Source organism: Microtus pennsylvanicus, chromosome 1, assembly GCF_037038515.1.
Source record: "Microtus pennsylvanicus isolate mMicPen1 chromosome 1, mMicPen1.hap1, whole genome shotgun sequence".
Taxonomy (NCBI): Eukaryota; Metazoa; Chordata; class Mammalia; order Rodentia; family Cricetidae; genus Microtus; species Microtus pennsylvanicus.
Window position 1 is genome coordinate 87,505,422 of NC_134579.1, and position 26,388 is coordinate 87,531,809.

A 26,388-nucleotide genomic window follows, 5' to 3' on the forward strand; every position below is an offset into this window, starting at 1 on the left:
ATTCCTTTTTATTGGTCTGCTTGTTTTCCCATGTGTTCCTGCTGTCTTTACAGGTCTTGAACTGCCCAACAAGTAAGTATCCATGGAGAACCCCACACAGCCCTCCCACAGCAGAGATGGTGGGGCTACAGAGGCAGAACTATGGAAAAGCATCTCACAGTTATGGCTCAATGTTCTCCAAAGTAAGCCAACATTCCATACTCATATCATCCACCCACACAGGAAAGGCCTAGGAAGAACCTCCGAATGCCTGCTTGGTCTGGTTGAGATGCTCTGTTATGGCTCCATAACCAGGGACAGAATAAACACACAGCCCTTGTCCTAGTTTGCTTTCTGTGGCTGTGATAAACTACGACCAAAAGCAACTGGAGAAGAAGAGGGCTGATGTGACTTACACGTCCTGATCGCAGTCAACCGCTAAAGGAAGTCAGGGCAGGAACTCAAGCAGGAACAGACACGGGAACCACAGGAGAACACTGTTTACTGGTTGGTTCTCCATGACTTGCTCAGTTTCATTTATACAACCCAGGACCACTCTGCCCTGGGATGACCCCACCCATAGTGCCCTAGGCCCTCCCACATCAATCATAATCAAAAAAATGCCTCACAGACTTGCATATAAGCCAATATTACGAAGGTATTTTTTCATTTGAGATTTTTCTCTTTCCACATTACTCTCCCTTTATTATACGTCTTCTGTGTTTTAGAATCATTGAGAGGGGATGCTGAGTTGTATGAAGGGCTAGTATCCTGCTTCACCGATGAAGGATCTGAGGAAATGTGTGAAGCGCTTGTTGGGTTCAAGGGCCTGAGTTGAGATCTCGGTCTCACAGAAAGCAGTGAGGCTTTGCTCATGGGCTCAGGGGTTCAAATATGTGCATTGAGGAGCATGCAGTGAAGGTCAGCTATTTACTTCCGGGTGACCGGGAAACAGGAACCAAAAGCTACAGGCAGACTATCCCTTCTAAAGGCACATCCCCAATGACCTAACTCTTTCCCACTGGGTACCACCTCCCAGTAGTGCCGGGAGTTGGTGACCAAGCTTTAAATACAAAGTCCCCAAGGAACACTTAACCAACCCACAGAAACATTTAAGTTCACCAAAGTAAAATGACTACCAAAATATTATCCCTGGTTACAGAGACGTCATGTGTGCGAGTGTGGCATGTTTCTCTCTTTAACTGCTGGTTCCATAGCTCAAGGTATCTTTTCTCCATGAAGTATACTGAATGATAAAAATATGACAATAAAAATATTTTTATCATCTGAAAAAGCCTTTGACAGATGACACAATGATGATGTGATTTCTGATACATTTCCCCAGACTGCCCAGGTCAGGAGAATAACCGTTACTTGCAAGGTACAGAAACCAGTTTCCCAAAGAAGCGATGCTAAGTCATATGCAGAAAAATCGTGTTCTTCTGTGTAAATGAGTAGAGAGAAATAGGAAGAAAAAGAATGTGTGGGAACCACTGAGAAAATTGTCAGCAAGACTCAAGGAATACGACTCTGTCTTTTCCTTAGGAAGACCACTTCAGATTCCGAGGAAGACGACACTCAAATCTATCAGTGATGTTTGTTTGACTTCTGCATTTTTACAGAAAATGAGAGGCACATTGTGGATTTCATTCTCAGCCTTCTTTTCTTCTCCCACCCAAACCGAACTGAGATAACTCGGATGAAGAGCGGAACACTGAAAATCAGATCCCGGCAAACGGGAAGCTGTGTGAAACCCTTCACACACCATGAAATCGAACATTCAGCCCCTGTCCCTGCAGACACTGAAAAGTCACAGAAATAAAGTCAGCTCCAACTCTCAGTTCTATTTTGAGCTGAGGGTTTAAATACCACCAGCTTAGACTAAGGTCACATTTTATAAATATATTTAAAAGGGAATCTAAATGAAAATATTTCCTTGAACGCTATAAAATGTTAAAGACCTACTGGGCAGTGGTGGCACATGCTTTTAATCCCAGTACTTGGGAGGCAGAGGCAGGCAGATCTCTGTGAGTTTGAGGCCAACTTGGTCTACAGAGCTAGTTCTAGAACAGCCAGGGTGGTTACACAGAGAAACCTTGTCACAAACAAAACAAAACAAAACAACAAAGAAAACAGTTAAAGACTTGGCAACTGACTTCCCTTGTCTTTGTTTCTTTAAACGCCAACATGATACTCAACTTACAGCCCCAAAGTAAGAGAATTAATCCCATGAAAATCCACTTCAAGCCTCATAAGTGATATGTCTTAATTTTTATTAAAAATTTTTCTTTTATGTGTGTGGGTGTTTTATCTATATGTATATATGTGCAACACTTGCATTGCTGGTGACAGTGGAGGCAGGTGAGGGTGTTGGGTCCCCTGGAACTTGAGTTACGGATAGTTTAAAGCCACCTTGCTGTGCTGAGAATCAAGTTGAGTCTTCTGGAAGGGCAACAAGTGTTTTCACCACTGAGCAATCTCTCCAGCCCGAGTTTTGGTTTAACACTCAAAGTTATTGATCACTATGTGTCAAGGTGATTATAAAACGTTTGAACTAGAATGAGAGCCACATCTCTGACTTCAAAGTTTCTACAAGCATGACCAGAAAAAATGAAGACCACTCCCTTGTCCCCTATTGGACACTGTTAATCCAATATAGTCATTTTCCCATCTGAGCTTTTGAACCCTTGACACTGACATGGCCCACAGATGGAAACTGCTCAAGAAAAAAATAATTATCCTTGTGCAAAGCCTTATTCTAAACACTCTGTATCTAATAGGGATATTCCATTAGTCTTACTGACAGTTTTAAACCTAGCTCAATTATTATTAACACAGTTTCACTATGAAGACACAGGAGTGATGTGGGATGTTCCTCTGTATACTGTGAATCTGTTTTATTATCATTGGTTAATAAAGAAGCTGCTTTGGCCTATGGCAGGGCAGAATATAGCTAGTTGGAAAGTCTGAGGAGAGAGGTAAGGAGAAAAAAGGTGGAGTGGAGGAGACTCCAGAAGCCACTGGAGGAGTAAGACGCCAGAGTATTACTGGTAAGCCATGGGGCACGTGGTGATATGCAGATTATTAGAAATGGCTTAATTTATATGTAGCCAGTAAGAAGCCTGAGCCATTGACCAAACAATTATAATTAATATGAAACTTTGAATGATTATAAGAGGTTGTGGGGGACCAACAGGCAGAAGAGAAACCAGGTCAGTGGGACCAGGTGAAACACAGAAAATCTCGAACTACACAGAAGTACAAACATTTGCCCAAAGTCATAGGTCTGGTAAATGCAGAGATGGTATACAAATCTCACTGTGTCTAGGGTGCTCGTCCCCTTACCACTATGCTGCAACACTCTTAAAAAACAGAACAAGTTTTATTGGCACAAGGCAGTCAGGCTTTGGATCTCAAATTCATGGCACAGTGTGGACAGCAAACCATTCCATGTCATGTACTTGAAACGTGCTAAGAGGTCAGATCTACAACAGAACTAACACAGCATACACAGCAACTATACAAAGTGATGGAGGTTAATTAGCTTGATGCGGTAATCACTTCATAATATAGAGATACGCTGAAATCTCACGTTATATGTTTCAACTAGTTAGTTTTTGTCAACTCAATACAAGCCTGAGTCACTTGGGAGGAGGAACTCTCAACTGAGGAATTGCCTCCATCATACTGGCCTGTGGGCATATTTGTGGGCATTTTCTTAATTAATGGTTGATGTGGAAGAGCCCAGTCCACTGGGCACGACCAATCCTGAGCATGTGGTCCTGGACAGTATAAGAAAGCAGGCTGAGCAAGCCATGGGGAGCAAGCCAGTGAGCACCACCCCTCCATGGCTTCTGCATCAGCTCCTGCCTCCTGGTTCCTGCTTTGAATTCTTAGGCTGCCTTCCCTCCATGATGGGCTGTGACCTGTATCATGTAATAAACTGTCTCCTCCCCAGGCTGCTTTTGTTCATGGGGTTTCAACACAGCAACAACAAGCAAACCAGGAAAGAAAAAAAGTTGAAACTGTGTCGATTGTTAGATTATAACTCAACAAAACTAGAAGAAAAGGTCAAAGGCGTCTATGATCTTTCTGGGAAACATTAAATGTAAAGATTTGAAATAAAGCTAATTGAACTCAATGGTATCTTTACAGACTTTCTTCTTTTATTACTTGGGGCAATTTTCTTTTGTCTTATTGGTCTTTTGTTTGTTATGATTTCCAATTCTGTGGGGTTTGGAGGATCGTTTATTGTGTTTTTATTTTTATTATTCTGGCTTGTTTATTCACTTTCTGTTCGCCTGGAGTTCAGTGAATGGGGAGGATTGAGGGAGAGTCAAGGAAGAGGAAGCCAGGATCAGAATATATTGCATGACAAAAAAAAAAGGTTTTTCAATTTAAAAAAAGAGTAGGAGTCTAATGGTTGCCTAGAGCTGAAGTCTAGATGGGAACAGGGAGAGCATTAGGGATTCTAGGTTTCTTTGGGGAGGGATAATGGAAATGCTGCAAGGTTGATTGTAGTGATGTTTGCACTACCCTATAAATATACTGGGGGAGAAACCATTGAATTTTATACTCTAAAGAAGAGAATTGTATCATGTGTGAATTATATCTCAATAAAGCTGTTATTTTAACAAGGAAAAGGGAAAAAAATAAAAGCAAGTCATGCGGATGGTAGGATTTTAACCTTCTTTATGGAAAATCCAAAACACACATCGATGGAAAGTAAGTCACACAGTAACCCCACAGCCCATCCTCTAGTTTTAATGGCTTTAAAAAAAATTGCTAATCATGTTTTTAATCAATCTTCCACCACTCCCAGATATTTTGCTTTGGTTTTTGTAGTATTTTACACTACAGCAGAATGTTGCCATTATTGAAAACATTGGATACGGAGTAATCGCTATGAAAACAGGACAGGGTAGCACGGCACTTGCCTGGAAGGGTCCCACAGGAGGCCAGGTCTGCCCCACAGCAGCCCTCCTGTCCCTCCTTCTTCCGTGTGTCAGAGGCTACGCAGCCCTCAGTCACAGCTCAGACTCACCATCATCCTCTCTCTCCAGTCCCCAAGAGGGAAAGGACCCCTGGGGCCCCCATCAGAGTCACCTAAATGGAAATACCTGGGGGGTGGCGGTGGGTACTCTGGAACTGTAGATGTGAAAGGTCAAAAAGCTAACCTCTGCCAAATGGGCCGGCCAAGAAAAAGACGGCTGTTCTATAATAAAACTATAGAGAAAAGCTTCAGTTTATGGTTTATATTAACAACTGTAAACAGGCAACTTTAAAACCAAACCAATCAACCAACCAAAAATAAATAAATAAATAAAGAACCATCATGAGTTCAAACTGTACTCCCATCTCGGGATGGAGTTGATCAGTGCCCAGATCTGCAGAATGAAAACAGACATCAATAAGGTCTAATCTCAGATGAGAAATAGCTTCTCGGGAACCTGACCCCTCAGGTCATTGGCGGCTCCTTTTTCCATGAATAAAAAATGACTCCCTCTTTGCCAGTGGAACATGAGATGGGCTGATGGCTGTTTTTGTAGGAGTTATTAATAACACTTCTTGTCAATTCCGATCTTACTTAAAATGCGAGGCAGATACAGATAATCAAATGAGCTACGTATGTAAATGCATTTTTATAGTATTCACGAGCGTAATGCTGAGTTAACATTGCAAAATCTTTCATATTAACCCTCATTTTCATTGATTAACCTTCCGAAGAGACTGGTGATTTTCTACCCCCCCCCCCAGAACCCAGATCCTAGGCAGTAATTAAAAGGATACACGCTCATCATAAGAAGTAAAACTCAATCATTTCGTGAGTTTTATCTCATTTTTCTAAGTCAAGGTGTCTATGATTGGAAACCCTGATACTTACTCATGAATGACCTCAACAATAGTCTCAGGAAGATTCTTTTAAGATATATTCATTTTAGTGTGTGTGTATGCGCACACACGTGCATGCACACGCACACTACATGCATGTATTGACTGACCACAGAGACCAGAAGAAGGCATCAGAATGCTTAGATCTGAAATGACAGGTGGCTGAAAGCAGCCCAGTGTGGATTCTAGGAACTGAGCCCGGGCCTACTGCAAGGGCATTAACTCCCCATTATCGAGAAACGGAATAGTGTCCAGTAGGAGGTTATTTTTCCTTGGTGGATGATTGAAACACAGTAACACAATGACTGATTCAAGTTGTAGATCCAAGCTCTTAACTAACCAAAAGAAACAGTACACGGGGTCCTTAGGCATCGTCCGCCCTGCCATCCGCCCCCAGCAGGGCGCAGTCTCCTCCACCCACCCTCAGCCCCTTTGCCCCACTCACGGGTGACTGGCCGACTCTGCTCCAGCTGCACACTGTCCAGGGATTGGGTGCTGGGCACCGCAGAGACACTGGAACTCCTCACGAAGCCAAAGGCCGCCAGCTTGGCTGCTGGGAGACGTGAGTACCCAGGAGGACGAAGCCCAGATTTTGGTAGACTGGATTTTGCAGCATTTGAATTGGAGGCTTTCTTGAGATCTGTCAAAATGAATCAAAAAGAAAACTTCTCAGTGGATAGCACGATGCAGAAGGCTGCAGAGTCTGTCGTCCGCCATGAGTAGACTAAACTTGCAGGCTCCAAATCTGCACACTAGCAAGCCAATCTTTAATAGAAAGGCCCCTTACCAGGGCATATGCTTCAGGGGACTCAAGCAGCCACTACCCGGGAATGTTCACAGTCTCACTTGTAGAGGAACTGAGGACCGACAAGTGCCCACACTCTAAGCCCAGGAAAGGCTAAAGGGATCGGAGATGCAGAACAGAGACTTGCAAAACTGCAGGTTACCTTAAATTTGTGAGAACAAGATACACCTTAAAATTTAACACACCGTGGGCTTTAACCACAGGTGATTAGCCTTACAGAAATGGGTTCCAAGAATCGTCCAGACGGCTAACCCTCTTGCTTTGGGGTAAGGTTAGCCAGACTGCAATCCCCAAAGACTGACTGGGCAAACTCCATGCTCCAAGCCCTTGCTCTACCCTGAGAACACTAGTATCTCCTTGTAAAGAATGGTGCCATGACCCGTGTCCAGCACCCACTGTATAGTCTGGTAGGTGCCTACAGCGGCGTTGTGATTTCTTTATGTTAGCTCAAACTTCAAATTAGTTCCTAGGTGTGTACCCAGCCAGGGAGCACAAAGATGACGGTGTTGTGCTGTGAAGCAGGGTCTCTGCACCTGCATGGCCCTTTCAGGAATGGATATACGTAAAGGAACAGAAACAGAGTGGATGCTGGATGAAAGATGTCTGGCATTATGCTGGCAGAGTGGGACAGCAGGCAACGCCTCTCTTCCAGGCACTTGGTGATTAGTTCTCAACAGAAACACACACAGGCACCAGTTCAAAAAGGCCCCAGTGCTGTGGACAAGCATGACTCTCCGAGAAGTATATGCTTAGAGACCTCAGAGCAAGTGTCGTTGGACTATGGCCTGAAGCCTGGCAAGCAGAAGGCGAGGCTACAGAGAAGAAACTTTGAAACACAGCTGTGTAGTGCGTGGCATGGTGGGAACCTGGTTCAAACCAGAGAGTTGTCACGTGGCCTTTCCCTCCAGCCATAATGTGTCCACCTGACACTTCCACCGTGGAGTGGAGATTACCTTGGCTTGGTAGCCATGAAGGAAGGGTCCTGAGGGTCTCATTAGGAATTCTAGCCATTACACTGGCCCCAACACAGAGCTGCCATTGATCTCAGGAACAGCTGAGGTCGCCAGGAAGTAGAAGGCTAGCCAGAAGGGGCAGCGTCCAATCAGGATGGGCTGGGGTGGGACTTCACAGTGATACAACTCACATAGCGCTCCTCTAAGTGATTCCTCCCTTGCCTTCTGTAAGCCCAATAAGCTCATTGGTTCGCCAAGCTGAGCTCTGGGGGGTAATCCCGGGCTTTGGTGGCCTATGGGGGTGAAGAGACATTCGTTCTCATCTCTTTGGTACTTTCGTGGGGGCAGTGGTTCTCTTTGTTTTAGAAATGCGGGTGGCTGTGCATGTGAAAAATGCCCCAGAGCGATTCAAAGTGATTCAAACTTACATTAAAAAAAATGCTTCCTGTCCACGCCCCTAGTCATCACTCACTCAGCAAGGCTGTGGCATTTACATGGCCTTTACAAAAAAAACAACGACAACCTAAGCAATCTTTGCTAGTGAAGTCCTGTTGCCATCTGCCTGCTGTACAGAGTCCCAGGTTCTGGTTCAGTCCCACTTCTCCTTCAGGCATAGAAGGCAGATGAAGATCAAGAGCCCAGCCATCGTGCAGAAGGCACCGGCATAGGAGGGACAGGCCGAGGGGCTGAAGCATTCCTTCTGTGCGTGCTCTAGTGGCCTCACTGACAGCTAGGCCGAGGCGGATTGTTGTGGGTGGCCTAGGTGGCCAAAATCTTCTTTAAACTGGAATACGCCCCACATAGTAGGGCCCTGAGCTGGACACTGTACTTGCTACCTTTTCTCCTCCAGAAGGACCTCGCAAAGGGGTCACTGTGCAGGAACTCTAGCTGAATGCCGTCACCATCAAAGGGGACCCCCTTGCCACTGGAGAGCTGCTCAATCACCTTGCTGTACTCCACAAGGTCAGTGGCAGTGTAGACACTGGGTGGGGTTGTCACGCCCACCTGGTGATGAGACACAGGGCCACTCAGAAGATGCCGTCCTACTTGAACATCAATTGGTAGAGGGCCACAGTGAGCTCACAGGTGTCTGACAGAGAATGCCTCTAAGCGCCGGATGTGATCTCCGGCACTGTTGAGCTGAAGAAGGCATCATTGAAGAAATCCAATGAACCGTGGAAGGTGACACGGGCACTGTTCTTGGCTCAGAGCCCTGCGATCAGGAGGGTGTTCTTCCCACTGCATGGTGGTACTCAGTAATGGGCTCTTCTGGGAAGGATGCAGAGGTTGAAGAGCCTGCTAGGATGTCCTAAACCAAGAAATTGTCACTGTTCCAGCTCCTTGGAAGAAAACGAGGTTGAGAGATAATTTTCCATCGATGGTTGGGGCCTTCATCAGGTTCTCAGTATCAATCACTTATGCTGGCCAAAGTCTGAGACATCATAAGTGTGACCATCAATGACAACTGTTTTCTCGTCATCAAATTCAATCCCACACTCACTGCCCAGTTCCTGAAGAGGGTCAAAGATATCAGAGCTGGCAGCAAGCCAAACACTGCCCACCACCATCAATGGAGGCACCAATGTTGCCTCCAAAGTCATCCACTAAGCAGAGAAGATGATGAGACGGTCATAGGGGAACTCCCAGGGCCTAATGAGGAACAAGCTGGAGACATCTGCAGTCCTGAAAGTGAGCTCAAAGCCCCGGTCCTTCAGGCTGAGGAAGAACACTGAGTGTGTGTTCCACACAGTGATGTTGTTCAGAAGCACGAGGGTGCGGGGGGCCACTGGTGCAGGTGCAGCTGAGCACAGCCAGCATCAGCCCACAGAGGTGCCAGCGGTGAGGTGGGGATCCATCTTCATCTTCCAGCGAGAGAGGCCAGCACCTGGACATCTCAGTCACATGTCACTAGGAGCAGGTATGACGACAGAGAATCTTCAGGAGAATATGCAGACGCAAGCTCCAAGAAGCAAGTCAAATGTTGGGAATGGCTGCACAGGTAAAGGACCAGCATTCACAACGGGAATCCTGAAGAAACACCCAGAGGTGTGACCCCCATCAAAGATCTTAACATGAGACCTGAACCCCGGAAACTGCTAGCTAAGGTGTAGGGAGGGGGCTTAATGATACGGGCAGAGTCACAGACCTTCTTCATGGGACTCTGGTTGCTCAAAAACTAATGTCAACAATCAACAAACGTGATTAATCAAGCAAAGGGATAGCCTACAGGATGGGGAAATGTGCAGCTTTGCTAGCTACACATTGGAAAAGAAGATTAATATCTACAATACAGAATATACAAAGAACTCAGAATATCGCACACAGACACAACCCAATCCATAAATGCTAATGAAATGAACAGTTCTTCAAAGATGAGATGAGTGTCTTCATTGATCCCCACCCCTCAAGGGTCCAAGAGCTGTGGAGAAGAGGAAGAGAAAGATGGTAGGAGGCACAGGGGATGGAGAACACGAAGAACAGTGTCTTCCAGACACAACAGGACTGACACACATATGAACTCCCAGAGACTGAGGCAGCCTGCTTAGGGCCTGCATGGGTCCCATGGCTGGGAAGGGAAGTGGACATAAGCCCCATCCCAAACAAGAATCTATCTCCAGTTGACGGCTCCTTACAAAGGAACAGTTAGTTTTCTCCAGTAGAGCCTCTCCAGGTATATAAACCACACTTAAGGGCAGGCCCCACGCCCAGGAGTAGAGGGCCAAGACAAAAGGAACTCAACAGCATTGTTTGTAGACTTTTCGTCTCATGTTATATTGTCTGGGATTTTTTTGTCTTACTGATCATTTTGCTTGTATATTATGGTTTCTGATTGTGTGTTGTGCTTTCTAAAAAAATTCTGGTTTGTTTGCTTTTTTGTTGTTGTTAACCTGTTTGTTTTCTAAAGAGAAAGAGAAAGAAAGATGTGGATTTGTGTGGGTAGGGAAGTGGAGAGGATCTGGGAGGAGTTGGAGGAGTGGACCTCATGATCAGAATATACTGTATGGAAACTTCATTTTCAGTAAAACAGAGAGAGAGAGAGAGAGAGAGAGAGAGAGAGAGAGAGAGAGAGAGAGAGAGAGAGAGAGTCAGTTTTTGGTGAGAAAGAAATGTGAAGTTTTTTCCTTTTACTAAGTTCAGTGTTTCTGTAACTGTTTGCCATGGATGCACAGAAGGACGCGATGGTCTCTAAAGGCCCTGAAAAGCATCCACACTCTAGATACCTCCAGTGATTACCCCACTTCAAAGCACTCAGTCGGCGACTGCCTGAGCCTCTGCAGTGGAAAGCAGAGCTGCGTGTGTCAACAGCTTACTAAACCAATCTATTAAAGGTTGGAAGTAAAAGTGAGCGATTACAACAGCAAGGGACAAATAGACCCTTTCCTTGGGCTCAGCCACACCACCACTCCTTGTACTTATCCGAGGCTCCAGGTCCACACATCACAGAGGCACCTGCCCATCCCTGTCCACTGCTGTGTCACTCACAACAGCAGCTGCGGGACCATCCCAGGTATCCAGCAGCAGAGGAATGGTTAAGGAAAATGCGCGCACACACACACAATAGAATGTCGCCAACCATAAAGGACAATAAAGCTGCATTATTTCCAGAAAAATGGATGCAACTGGAGATAATCCTATTAAGTGGACCAGCCTGAGAAGACTCAAGGGCTGTGTGCTTCCTCTCATCTTATCCTTGTGGTTTTGCTGACAACTGGACAGATTTGGGGAAAGGGAGACTCAATTGCATAAGTATTTTCATCAGGTGTGAATTAAATCGCATTAAAGCTGCTATACTGCACCAGAAGTCTAGGAATATATAGGGGGCACAATCAAAGTATGTCATATGCATATGCAAAAATGTCATAATGAAACCAATATTATGTATAACTGTTGCATGCTAATAAAAATAAACTTTAAAATAAAATATTGAATAAACTAGGTTCATAATTTTATTCCCAGCTCAGCAATGGATTTAAGATAGACTCATGATTAGTACCCAATGTATATCAGTATCTTTACAATATCTGGGGGAGGGCAGAATCTTAATAATATATTAGCCCTGACTAGCCTGGAACTCGACATGTGGGCCAGGCTGGCTTCAACCTTCCCACCTCTGTCTCCCGAGTGCTGGTCTTAAAGGTACATTCTTCCACACCGTGCTAAGATCGTTACTCTATGTTGGATCTATGTGGAGGCTGGAGAGATGGTTCAGCACTGGCTGCTCTTGTAGAGGACCCACATGAGGTTCCCAGCACCCGCATGGCAGCTCACAACCATCTGTAACTCTGCCCTCTTCTGGCCTCTGAAGGCACTGCTTGTACATGGTACACAGATATATATGTAGGCAGAACACTGATGCACGCAGAATAAAAATAAGTAAAATGTGTTTACTTTATTTTTGAAATTGTAATATCATTTGTCCCTTTCTTTTTCCCATTCCAAACCCTCCCGTTTATTCTTTCTTTGTTTCTTTCAAAGTCACCTCTTCTTTCATTATTGATACCTCGTGCATATACGTGCATACATAGTTTAACCTGTTCCATCTGTATAACGTTACTTGTATGCATGTCTACAGGGCTGACTACTGGGTATTGGATCACCAAGTGATCCTCCCTGGGAGGAGCACCTCTCCCACTCTCACCACTCCTTACTGCCTGTCGTTCTTTGTGTAGGGCTGAGACTCGCGGGCTTTCCCTCATCTGTGTTAGTACAGCTTTTGCTGTTGTACTTGTTCAGCTATGTTTGGGCAGTCACGTGGTGAGACTAGTTGGGTGCAGCTCCCGGCATTACCAAGAGACACAAACTCATAGCCAACTCCCGGATTCTCCGACTCTTACAGTCTTTCCACCCCTCCAGAAATGTTCCCTGAGCCGTAGGTGTAGGAGTGTTCGTAGATGCGTTGCGTGGGACTGGGCTCCACAACTCTCCACTTCGACTGGTTGTGGTTTTCTGTAATGAGCTCTGTGTGTCACAAAGAGAAATTTGCTTGGAGGTAGGAGCCTCTGACGAGGGAGAGCATTTGACGTTTGTCTTTCTGAGTCTGGATTACCTCACTCAATAGGATCTTTTCTAATTCCATTCAAAATAAGTAAAATCTTTAAAGGGTCTGCCCGGGCTAGAGAATTTGATCTGTCATTGTGTGTCCTCTACAAAAACACTTCCACTCGAGAGGTGGAATAAGTGCTTTGGATTCCCCATCAAAGTCCCTTCGGAGTGAACACGAACATCATGGGGACGCTAACTAAAATAAATTCAAAGCTAAGAAACATTTTTAAAACCCTGGGTTAAAGTCTATGGCTCATGCAAGGGAGCCAAACTGAACTCATTTATTTTAATCAAAGCTCAATTTTCTGACAAGTTTTTGCCAGAAAGCAAAAGCAAAAAAAAAAAAAAATCCTTCTTGAACAACAAAAGAGATTCCGCTGTCTGCTGAAAGCTGCAAGACGCACTGCTATTTCAAAGTCGTATTATATTTCCTTTGAAAAATAAATTCTTTGAAGAAATCAAATCTTCCCATTTAAATGAAGTGAATTTTATTTGTTTGGGCTTCATCCTTTTTGTATGGATTCTCCTTTAAAATAGGACTCTGTGATACTAAACAAAATCTCAGGCAGCTAGAATAATATCACTCATTCGTGATTCAACACTGTACCCATAAAGTCTCATCGATCATTGTCCCACCGTCATGTATCCCAGAGAGTAAAATTAAAATGTTAAGAAAGTAAATTGTCATTAATCCAATTTGGTATGAACTGGAGGAGAGAGAAGGAGGCTGCGGTATAGTTAGTGGGCTGCTTGCCGGCATGCATACCGTCCCGGTTTTGAGTCCCCTCACCCCATAAACCAGACACAGAAATAACACCTGAAGCCTCCACCCTCAGAGGTGGATCACAGAGGTCATCCTTAGCTGCACAGAGAGACGCTGCCTCAGAATCAAAAGCAGAAACCTGGAAATGGTAGAGTGACGGCCATTCACGACTCCAGCACTCCTGTGCCAGGATGGCAAGTGGAACCAGGAGAATGGCCGGTAGTATTACTGGACAGCAGCGCAGCAGAAAGAAGGGAGAGCCTGCCTCCGCGAGCGGAAGGGGAGGGCCTCTGACGTCCACACACAGGTGCGTGCGTGGAAGCGCGCACCGTATGAGTTAATTGACCAAAGGGCACCTTGTCTACGACGGGAACAAAGTCAAGGTCGCTTCTAACTTGTCAGAATTGTAACTGAACACACGAGTGGACACATAAGCAGATTTTGATTTTCGTTTTGATTTGGTTTTCGGACAGGTTCTCACTGTGTAGCCCTGGCTGTCCTGGACTCGCTATGTGGTCCAGATTGGCCTTGAACTTACAGCTCTGCCTGCCTCTGCCTCCCGAGTGCTGGGATTAAAGGTGTGTGTCACACACACACACCTATAAGTAGGTGTTTTAATTCTATAACTAATGAAGACACAAGAGAATCACATGATCATTAACAATGACTTCAGGGCATTATTTCAAGGATGGTTTTTCCTTATAATTTTATATTTGGAGTCTTTATATCAGCATATTTATGTGATTTGGGCCAAACTACTCATTTATTTCACTTTTCTTCCCAGTTACTTTTCTGAGCACTTTTTTCCTCTCTTTCCCAGATCCTTAGCTATGCTCATATCAGCGAGGAGCCGTTCAGCCTCTCTGCACCTTACCTGACAACATGCGCACACAGCGGCTGTTTTTACCACCTTTCTCCCTTGCTGAGACAATTCTCTGTATAGAAAACCTTCGGTGTTAAGATGGCCTCTCGTCCCAAGGAAAGCAGGACACAGAAAGACCAAAGCAAGCAGCATGCTGTTCAGTAGACTGGTGATCTGGGCTCAACATGACTGAATTCAAACTCCCAGACCCTCAATTTCCTCCTGGGAAAGAGGGAGGATAGAGCCACTGTGTTGGTTACATTTTCTTTTGCTGTGATAAAACACCATGACCAAAGCAACTTATAGAAGGAAGAGCTTATCTGGGCTTACGGTTCCAGAGGAACAAGAGTCCACGGTGGTGGTGAGGCATGGCAGCAAGCAGGCATGGTGGCTGGAGCAGGAAACGAGAACTCACATGCTCAACCATGAGTCAGAAATAGAGAGAACGAATTGGAAGTAAGCAGGACACAGCTATGAGCTCTCCAAATTCACCCCAGGGCTGCACGTCCTATAACAGGGCTGCAGCACCTAAAATAGTGCCGCCCACAAGAGACCAAGTGTCGAGACAGATGAGCCTGTGAGGGGGCATTACTCATTCACTCTGCTCCAGCTATCTACCCATTGCTATGCTAGAAGAGAGAGTATTGGCTAATACATATGAGCACCACTGCACACAGAGATATGGGCTTGCTGTTTTCTCTCATTGATGCCACACTCTCTGAAATCGAGAAGCGCCATCTCTTTAACAAGAATCAGGGTACGTAACAACCGATTTCTAAAATGACTCTCTAGCAAGCCCGGCCAGGAGATGAGGATCGCCCTGGTGAGGGACACACCACTGTGGCGGTGGTAGCACACAACTTCTGAGTGAAAGTCAGGAGAGACATTGAAGGTCCGCCCTTTCCCTCTCTGATGGCTACCTCAAGGAGAAGCCAGACTTGCTTGCTATGGGAATATTTAAACGCCACTCCCGCGTGGAGACGTGAGAAGATGCTTAAGCCAGCAACCCCGACATCACAGAACTGGATCCTCCATCCTTGGTCAAATGATCAGATTTGCATCAAACTAATCAAACTCGATTGCTTACTCAGAACCATCCCATCAAGATGTTCCCACAGAACCACCAGAAGGGAAATGCTTGCTGTACTTTTTAACTTCTGATATTTGGGATGGCGTGCCATTCAGCAACGTGGAGATTCAGGTATCTGAAGGCAGGAGCCATTATCACAAGGACTCACTCCATAGGCACAGCTCCAGAACCAGGTCCAGATGATGGTATAAGGGACTTTGGGGTAAAAGGAGAAAAGGAGTCTGAGTTTAAGGAGCTTCATAGAGAAGAAGCTAATTGGCATTTAAAAAAAAACTGACAACAAGGGCTTAAAGAAAATTATGGGGCGTGAATCCATGCTAATAGCTAGCAAGTGTTACTGAGAGAATATGGACTTTGGAGAGTGTACTGAACGGACTTAGAATTTTCTACAAATCTCCAGGTGGGGCTGAGGGTGCCACGGGCGTCGTGCTTGTTCTTCTGGAACTGTGTAGGGAGAGAACTAAGACCAGCATTTCGACAGAAAGTAGTTGTTAGGCACGCGAGGTTAGCATTTGCTGGGCTGGAAAATCCTCATGAAAACAAGAAGGAAATTAAGGAAAGGCTTTTGTTAGTGGTCGTGTCCAGGCCGCTGTCAGAGAACCATGGTCGAATGAGGACAGCATGATATGCCTGCATAGTCTTCCAATGAGACCTCGGAAAGATAAAGACGACACACACACAAAAAAATAACTGTCAAGCAGTTAAACTGCTGAGAAATTCAAGGTTTGTGCTTGCCAGAGGCCTTGACAGGCGCTCAGTATACAGATTTTAATATGTATTTATTTATTTAGTGTATGTGTGCTGTAGTGTGTATGCACATGTGGACAGAGGTGTATGCGCCCAAGCACATGCGTGTGGAGGGAGGCCAGAGAAGGACTGGGCCTGTCTTCCTCTATTAATCTCCTCCTTCTCTTTGGGGGCCAGGCCACTCACTGAACCTAGAACTTGGCATTTTAACGAGGCTAGCTGACCAGTGAGCTCCCAGGATCTGTCTACCCTCCAACACTTGTTACAGGCACATGACACCTTACCCAGATTTTATGTGAAGTTGAATATTTGAACTTGGGTCCTCTTACTTTTACTCACTGAACTATATCCCCCAAACCAAGAAAGGTTTATTTTGAAGGGATTTTTCAGGAGTAGCTTTTACCCGACAGAGTAAACCTAACAAAATTCAAAGAAATCCAAGTTTTGTAACAGAAACCTGGCTGGCTCAGACTGGAACAGTAAGAGAAATTCTTAAATGAAAGGAGCTATTGATTAGGCAGAAATCAGACTGAGAACACTTTTAAGAGTTCAAACATTTTCAGGAAAGGGAATAAAGGTGAAGGAGCAGAAGCAAGAGCTCAAAAGTATAGAGGGAAAAGCTACAAAAATCATCAAGGCCCTGTATAACCTCTGCATTGCAGCATCATTTCCGAGCAGTGATTCCTGTGTGTTTCCCATCATGCCTCTGCCTTCAGTAGACACTCTACTGGAGTTACTCTATGCTGTAGAACCCCTGGCTCTCAGGTGTATGTGTGGTGGTGGGGGGGGCTACTTTCCCTCTTTAAACAGATTTTCCTCAAGACAAGCTGGATTCGAGGTGATATCCTCACCCACATAGAAGCAGCGTCATTCTTCCGTTTTGTTCTACATCTGTCGTCTTTAATTCGGACGACAGTGTTGTGGACACTGAGCTGACAATGTAAAGAACGAGGCTCTCTTCCTCTCCACCAGCCTGTTCACACAGTCCCGGAGGGTGCTATGCAGGGCTGCTGGGGAAGAAATGGCATCAACCGTCTTGCTAAGCTGGGCATCCTACCACCCGTGGGACCAACCTCCCCGGCAAGATGTGTCTACTTGTGCAGCAGTGGCCACTGCTCATCGGAACACGGTCAAAAGAATGGCCATTGGTGCACCATGCCTTGGGGACCTGAGACAGAGGCTCCAGGAGAAAGGCAGAGGGCCTTTCCCTCAGGTGTGTTTTGTTCCCTGGATGGATCTTAGATGTGATCTCTTGTTCCCTGTGACAAACATTTACATTCAATTTATGACAGGCTTATTCTTGTTGGATGTCAGATCACAGCTATAGAGCCCAATCTGGTTTGTGTCCCCTGAATCTGAAGGTGGCCTTCTGCCTTTCTTTCATGCTTTCCCAGATATAATCTATAATTATATATGCCAGGCATTGTGTATAAGTTGGTTTGCCCTAAGAAAAGTCCTGGAAAAGGGCTGCTCTGCTAATATTTAGTATGTGCTTACTTATGGTTATTTGCATGTTTTTTGGATCATGTTTTTCTGAACTCAAACAACCTTCCTTGGATCATTGCTTCCTTTGTTACATTCGTGTATAAAAGCCCCTGAAACTGAAGTAAGGTTGTCTACAGCATGAGCCTGTGGTTCACCACACTCTTTAAGGTCCTCAAATCCCACATCTTGCAGACAGCTCTGCACAGGTTGGTGAGTCGACAATGTTAGGAAGGTAACCAACTATTCTCTGCTTGGATTCTCAGCACCTTCTGGGACTAACCCAGACAAAGAAGGGCCATGGCAGGAGGGAAAACATTTGCTTTTGATTCTTCCCTGCGCCGATTTGCCCTGTTGTTGCAGCTGTTGCTGACTGTGGATCTCAGAAACAGCATATCCAGGCCATTGTTGGCTGAGGACCAGCGATTCTTCAGGAGCCTTCCAAGTTCAAGTGCTAGATTGAGACTACTGAGGCACACCAATATATCATCCTATTGGGTCTGTTCCTCGAAAAAACCCTAACTAATACAATACCCAAGAGAAAAAATATGCATAAAACTCATACAAGATGAGAAGCAAATGATCACATGGTCAACAACAGACAAAATCCAGAAACGAGCCAAATCTCCACTAATTGATGCATTTATAAATAAACTGTGGTCTAGAGAGAAAATGGAAGATCAACCATCAACAAAAAATCCTTCTGGGCTGAGGCCCGTCACCCCTACAGTCATTTGTTGCAGCCGTGTGCGCCAGCATGGCTGTCTTTGAAGGCACAGCCTTGAAGGAGTAAGTAAGGCCACATTCAAGGGTGGTGCCTTATTCAGTGACTGCGGAGGAGACGTTAGTGGCATCTTTCCCCTTGTGTGTGCACACAGATAAAGGGCGCGTGAATGCCCGGAGAGAGGACTCTCACCCATAAACCAAGAAAGGTCTCAGCAGACATAAACCCTTCCAGAATCTTAGATTTCTGACTTTCAAAACTGGGAGAAAAAATAATTTCTAAGCTGCCTGGTCTTCTCAAGATAAGGAGACAAAGGAACGAAACACTGTGTGTTATAAATCAATCAAACTTGGACATTCTGAAGCCAGCAGAAGAAGTCAGATACCAAAGGCCACACACATGAGGTGTCTAGAACAGGGACATCTATAGAGACAGAAAGTAGGTTAGTGAACGTTAGTGGCTGGGGCTTCAGGAAAATCTGGAGTGACAGCAAGTCAATATTTTTTTCAGAATGATGAAATGTCCTTCAGTTACTGTGGTAATGATCGCATATCTACGAAGAGTCAAAAAGCCCATTGGATTTGTCCTTTAGATGAGTGAGGTATGTGGTGTGCATATCATGTCTCAATAAAACTGTTGACGGAGGAAGAATGAGAAGGCCGGGTAAGAGGCTAAAAGAAACCAAGATTGAGACAGCAACAAAGGTACAGGGAAGCAGGTAGATGGCCAAGTAGGGTAGCCTGTCTCAGCCCAAAAGATGGTGGCTCAAACATGTGCTGGTGGCATCGGCACACACCGTGGTCACCTGTGCTCAGCATGAAGGGTGGGAGGTGATGCCCGAGCAAAGCAAAAAGGAGAAACACCAGAGGGAAAATAAGGATGAACGTGTCCTGGTCCTGCCAAGCCTTCAGCACAAGTGCTCAAACAGTGATGACAAAATAAGCTAAGTGGATCCGAAGCTAGGAGCAGGAGAGAGGGGATTCCTAGCCCAGTCTGGGCATGCCAGGCATTGGGGTGCCAGTGGGGGAGGAGGAGGACGGGGAGGAGGGGGAGGGCTCAGGTAAGCAGCAGTTAGTCAGGTTGGGAGAGAAGAGGGAAGAGAGAGCAGATGGCATCACGGAGCCCTGCTGGTCAAGGCCTCCATGGTATTAGGATCGCTGCTTCTTGGAAAACAGCATAAACCGTTATGAAGGAGGGAGAGCTGCTCCTGACAGAGGGTTGCAGAGGAAAGGGGTAGAGGGAAGGGAAATGAAGAGAGTGGCAGCAGGCAGAGAGTAGGGACAGGTGGAGAGCTGGCCTGAGGTCACAGAGTAGGGACAGGTGGAGAGCTGGCCTGAGGTCACGGAGTAGGCACAGGTGGAGAGCTGGCCTGAGGTCACAGAGTAGGGACAGGTGGAGAGCTGGCCTGAGGTCACAGAGTAGGAACAGGGTGGAGAGCTGGCCTGAGGTCACAGAGTAAGGACAGGTGGAGAGCTGGCCTGAGGTCACAGAGTAGGCACAGGTGGAGAGCTGGCCTGAGGTCACAGAGTAGGCACAGGTGGAGAGCTGGCCTGAGGTCACGGAGTAGGGACAGGTGGAGAGCTGGCCTGAGGTCACAGAGTAGGAACAGGGTGGAGAGCTGGCCTGAGGTCACAGAGTAGGGACAGGTGGAGAGCTAGCCTGAGGTCACAGAGTAGGAACAGGGTGGAGAGCTGGCCTGAGGTCACAGAGTAGGGACAGGTGGAGAGCTGGCCTGAGGTCACGGAGTAGGCACAGGTGGAGAGCTGGCCTGAGGTCACAGAGTAAGGACAGGTGGAGAGCTGGCCTGAGGTGGCAGGGTCAGCAGGCTGCAGGTCTTAGTGCTTAACTAGTCTTGGGTACATATGATGAGGAAAAAGTAAATCTTCATTATGAATTCAAAAGGCCTGCACACCTAGACGATCTCCTTATGTCTGTACACACACATGTCCCACCACAATCACACACATTGCAAATACGACAGTTCACAGAAACTTCAAGAAACTGGTCAGAATAGCCTTGTGCTAAGCATCTCCTCCTACAAGAAAGCACCCCATGTAGTCACTCTGTGACCCACAGAGTAACCCCAGAGAAGCGGGTGACACGGAAGATGGGAGGAACACAGTGACTGAACAGGGAAGGGAGTGAACAGAGCCAACATGCGCACACGTATGCATGAACACACGTGCACACACATACACACATATGTACACATAAACATGCATACATATATACATGTGCATGTGCACACTTTTGTTAACGACACCACACAAGCGTACATAGCCAGAGAATAGTACGCAAAAGAAATAGAAGCTAAAAACACTTCTAGTTGTTTTTCCAAAGGACCTGGGTTCGATTCCCAGCATCCACATGGGAGATCCACAGATAGACATGCAAGCAAAATCTTCACACACATAAAATTAAAATAAATACATCTTTTTTTGGAGACAGGATCTCACTATGTAGTCTTGACTCCCTTGGAACTTGCTATGTAGACCAGGCTGGCCTCAAACTCACAGAGATCCACCTGCCTCTACTTCCCAAGTGCTGGGATTAAAAGTATGTGCTGCCACACCCAGCTAAATAAATAAATCTTTAAGGGAAAAGAAAAAAAGAAATCCTTATCAACAGTAGTGGCTCACTGGCGCTATTCAACATCTAAGCCAGAAACGAAAGCAAACAAGAGTTACTTACTGAACTGTATTTTGTTTTGTTAGCGTTGGGAGCTATGAACCATATAAGGATTTAAGAAAAAAGAATACTGGGCTGGAGAGATGGCTTAGAGGTAAAGAGCATTGCCTGTTCTTCCAAAGGTTCTGAGTTCAATTCCCAGCAACCACATAGTGGCTCACAACCATCTGTAATGAGGTCTGGTGCCCTCTTCTGGCCTTCAGGCGTAAGGCAGAAAGAATATTGTATACATAATAAATAAATAAATAAATAAATAAATAAATAAATAAATAAATAAATATAAAAAAAAGAAAAAAGAACACTGCAAAACTAGAAATAATCTACAAGACCAAATAATCCTATTTGTGTATTGTCTTTTCAGTTGAGATTGTAATCATAAATTTACCATCTTCTGATGACTTATTGGAAAAGATATGCCTTCTGGAGTAAGGAATGAAGAGATAGCTCAGCAGTGAAGAGCACTGACTGCTCTTCCAGAGGACCCAGGTTCAAATCCTAGCACCCACATGGCAGATTGCAATTGTCTGTAATGCCAGCCCCAAGGTATCTGACATATCCTTCTAGCCTTTATGATTACAAGACATGTAGGTGGCACATAGGTGACACAGAGGCAAAATACACATAAAACAAATTTTTAAAAACCCTTTATGGAGTCCTTGAGTAAGCACAATTCAATACCTGCGTCTGCATTTCTATTAGGTCCAAATGTCAGCCAAAGTGATCGGGTTTAATGCAGTGGGATCCAAATATCACATGGCCTATTTGCCACTGTACCGGAGTAAAGCAATGACCAGAAGGTGTGTCAGAGATGGGAGCTGCAAGTTGGGAAGATGAAATGAGCGTCAAAGGGCACGTCCAACAGCGGGAAACAGCTGCAGGCACAATGATACCAACACTGCACATTGCAGGCTGTGCGGTGCACAGACAGCAGCTGTCCGGGAAGACAGGTGACCTTGTGCTAGCCAAGGCTCATTCAGTCCTAGTTCTGTCCGGGGCCGAGTCATTGCCTTATAAACACAGCTGAAGAACCGTGCTCAGATCTCGTTCACATCAGTGATTTTCAGGACGGGCTGCAGCAGCTCAGAAGCAAATCCAAATGCACAGAACTTTTATGAGCAGATTCTGTCGACTCATCTGCTCCCGATCAGCGGCTTCGGCAGTTCGGGTCGGAAGAAGAATGAACGCAGCTGCTGCATTTGCTACAGAAAGCACCCAAGCATCATGCCATGAGAACAATGAGAGGCTTTTTCCCATGGATTAGACTTAAAAGCACAATTTTCATCAAAGCCTTTACAATCACAGACACATTCCACAATACTAACCAGATCCCTAAGCGCTGTGCCCAGTACTTACTTCACTTAAGCAGAAATGGAGACCACGGCCAGATTAAGTGGGTAGAACATTTTTTTTAATTCTCTCCAATGGAAAATGTTTTCAAATAAAAGCAGCTATATTTCAAGTGGCAGCATTGAAACTCCCAGCCAATGATCACCCAGGTTTTCCATTCAGCAATTCCTAGACTTAAACATCAGGCAGGAGCTAGAAAGGAGATAGATACTTACAAAGCCAGGTCCTCCAACTGCTCTGGAACACAGAATGTGGGAGGAGGTCCCAGACTGCAGGAGGAGGAAGAGGAGTCGTGAGGAGGCAGCTGACTGCTGCAGAGGCAGCGGCCACTGACCTTCAGCATGGCCAGCCAGGTGAGCAGACACAGCCCAAGGGCAGGCGAGCACAGAGGAGGGAGACGCTCCTGCGGGTACAGGATGCCCAGTTCCCAGGGACTGACCACCACCTCTACCCTGGCCAAGCCCCAGCTTGAGGGGAAACAGATGCCCGGGGAATTAGCACAAATGAATCCGAATTCATTCAGTATAGCCAGCAGTGAGCAATCATGGAGAATTGGAAAAAATTTCCCAAACCAAAACCATGAAGAGGAAAGAGCAACTGCCCTGGAGACATTGAGAAGAATGCTAACAACCTTTAAAGTCACATCATTAATATGAGAAGATGCTGCCACGATAGCATAAGGGATAATGTGCAAGGGAAGGAAGCTGGGAGTAACTGAGAGTGCACTCTTCGACATTAAAAATGGGAAAACAGAAATTCAGCAGAAGGTCGAAAATGAAGCAAGCCTAAAAGTCTAAAATGTCTAAGGAAGATTTGGCAGGAAAAATCATGCAAATAAAAGGCAATGGTCCACACTAAATTAAAAAAAAATAACTGGAAGTGAAAGAGGGATGGAGAGAAGGGGAAGGGGAGAGAGGGATGGAGTGAAGAAGAGAAGTGGGGAGAGAAACAGAGACAGAGAGTGAGGTTAGTAGCAAGAACATCATGGCTATCAGCAGTAAGTAGATCCAAGGCTTTATTTTAACTAGTGCTTCTTCTTCTCCCTCTTTTCTGACATAATGACCAATTTGTGTGCCCGTTTACACACACACACACACACACACACACACACAGAGAGAGAGAGAGAGAGAGAGAGAGAGAGAGAGAGAGAGAGAGAGAGATACACACACACACCTGGAAACCCCAAAACAATAACGAGAAGAGAGAATTACAAAACGCACTAAGAAAAAGAAAATAGGTCACCTACAAATTTTCTTTTATCAGATTGGCATAAAAATGTCTCTTGATGAACAACAGAAGTTGTGAGTTCTTGAAAGAAATCTATTTCCACGCTAGAAAATGACTTTTAATACAGTGCGTGAAGCTTAAAAGCATCCTCAGAAATAAAAAACTCTGCCCTGTGGCCATCTCTGATCCCTCTTTCTCTGGAAATTAACTCCTGGGATGCACGTAGATAAAACAAACATGTAAACCAAAGAGTGCAGGACACGGGGTCCTGGGAGGAGCGGGGTAAGAAGCCTTGAAGACAGAGACCGAAGAATTGAAAGTCCCAGAATGAGGCCCTGAGGGGAGCAGCAGAAGGTCCTGAGAACAGACAGAGCCCGGGACACAGCTGGCATCCAGGCAATGCTCACACCCGATTCCCTCGCTCACAGACTCAGCCTGAGATTCTGCCTGCCCAGCCCCCTCCATGCTTGCCACCTTCTGAACCTGTGCTTGGAGGTCATGGTTTAGGACCAGGAAGGAATAGAAGACTAGAGGACAACCACAGTCCCATGTTCGTCAGTTTTCCAACACTGTAGCAGATCGTCTGGGAAAACCAACTGTTGTGGCGTGCTTTCTGTGGCAGTGCTGAAACACTCCCAACAAAAGCAACGTAAGGGAGGAAAGGATTTATTTCAGTTTGCAGATTACAGTCCATCACTGAGGGAACTCCAGGCAGGAACTACTTCCTTTTCCATATAGCATTACCTTTAATCACGGAGCTCACTTCCCAACCAAAGAGGTACAGCAGAAACCATAGAGGATGCTGCTGGCTGGCTGGACAGGATACATACCTGTGCTTAGCTACCTTTCTCATACAGCACAGACCCACCTGCCTAAGGATGGAACCACCCACAATGGGCTAACCCCCTCTAACAACCAACAATCAAGACAACCCCTCACAGATAAGCCCACAGACCAAACTGATAAGTATTCAGTTGAAATTTAGGCTGTGTCAAATTAACAGAAAGAAAACAGGCTTCTTGCTAGTCTATAATTGGACAGTCTATCTGATGTGGATGCAAAATGATATCCATGGGGAACAAAATATGTACTTCCTGTCATGATGGCAAAAGAAAAGGAAAAGACCAAGATGCACGAACCCCTTTAAGGATGCACACCCAGCAGCCTAAGGACGTCCCCCTGGGCCCTACCTATCGAAAGTTCTACTGTCTCTCTGCATTGTGGCCATGGGGACAGACCTTGGACACATGGACTTCAGGGGTCATGTTAAACTCCAAACTGCGGCACATCTCCTCTGAGAATATGAAAACCTGAAGAAAAGACACTGTTCTGGGGATCATCTATAACGAGAAACAAAACAGACACCCTGAGATCCCACAGTAACTAGAGGCCAAGAATAGGCAGACACAAGTATCCAGACCATTCGTCCTCTTTTCATGAGGAAGTAACAAGTAGAGATGAATTAACTGATCACACAGCGGAGCTGCAACTGGCATCACTCATCCTTGGGTTTTCTTCCTTCTTCCCCCCTTCCAGTCTATTCTGAAGTGAACTTGACCCACGTTGTGAGAAGGCTAATGATACATACAGTGTTAACCGGATATTTGGGTACTGGGGTAGAAATTACTCATGCATGTGTTTCCAGAAGAAATTAGCAACTGAATTGGCAGGCTGAGGAGAACAGAGGCTTTTCCAGTGTGAGTGGGCATCAATGTGTTGAGATCTGAGTAGAATCAAGAGATGGGCAGAGACTGAATTCCTTCTGCCCGAGTGCTGGAGCCGGGGCATGGATCTTCCCTGCCTTTGTTGTACCGTCAGCTTTCCTGGGTCTACACCTTGCAGACAACTGTCATGGTGATGGTGCTCAGGCTCCATAGTCTCATGGGTCACAAACTCATAACAAAAGTACTTATTATGCCTGGGACATCCCTGTTCGCTCATTGGACAATGTACACACAGCCATAGCCGATGTCTACATCACCGATGTTGGAAATGGTTTGAGAGTGAGATGTATTACAAGCCGAACATCAGAACAGACCAAAATGCTTCATTTTGCACCTTCCAGATTAAGTCTCAGGGCTATCTGCTATCATTAAGATAACAAAGAAGGGGGCTGCAGAGATGGTTCTGGGGTTAAGAACACTGGGTGATTCCCAGCACCCATATGGAGCCTCACAATCATCTGTAACTCTAGCTTCAGGGCTCCAATGCATCCCTTTGGCCTCCAGCATACACATGGTGCAGATACACTCATGGGGGCTCATACATATACACATAAAAATGAATGAATAAATAAATATTTTAAAGCTACCCAAAGGAAAGCTGGAGGCAGAACTTAGTAGAGTCCTTGCCCAGTATCTGTAAGGCCTTGGGTTCAATCTCCTGCAATGGAGAAATTTTAAGAAATGCCAAAGGAATTGCAATTTGGCCATGTTCTCTTGCCATCTGATTCAATCATAACTCAGACGCCATGGTGGAGCAGAATTTAGGCGGCGGTAATATATTGCTCTCTTAATCCAGGACCTAACACATCTTGCCTGTTCTTCTTTCTCTTTAATCTATTCCCCTCTTATCTGCATTTGAAGAGCAATTGCCTTTGCCTTACACCCCAAGATGCATCCTTCTGCACACGGCCACAATCCCATCATTCATTATTCTCTAGGGGACACTTATGGCCAACTTCTCCCCTGGGCCTCCCTCTCCTTCCTAGTCCAGATCATCTCCGGCCACACTCTGAAATGCAGCCTGGCCCCACTCCCCGTTCCAGCAAGCACCCTGACTCTTTT

At 45.6% G+C, this 26,388-nt stretch overlaps 1 protein-coding gene and 1 pseudogene across 2 annotated transcripts in view; both read right to left on the reverse strand.

The window, feature by feature from the left end:
• Mtus2 (microtubule associated scaffold protein 2) overlaps nt 1-26,388 on the reverse strand; it is a 363,820-nt gene that overhangs the window by 208,288 nt on the left and 129,144 nt on the right. For both annotated transcript variants that reach the window (XR_012910593.1, XM_075971941.1), the window contains exon 5: nt 6,317-6,511. Coding sequence is in view for 1 of the 2 variants with exons in the window: in XM_075971941.1 (XP_075828056.1) it covers nt 6,317-6,511 (195 nt within the window). In the remaining variant the exon portion in view is untranslated. The remainder of the gene's footprint in view (nt 1-6,316; nt 6,512-26,388) is intronic.
• LOC142837137 (dolichyl-diphosphooligosaccharide--protein glycosyltransferase 48 kDa subunit pseudogene) lies at nt 8,219-9,491 on the reverse strand (annotated as a pseudogene).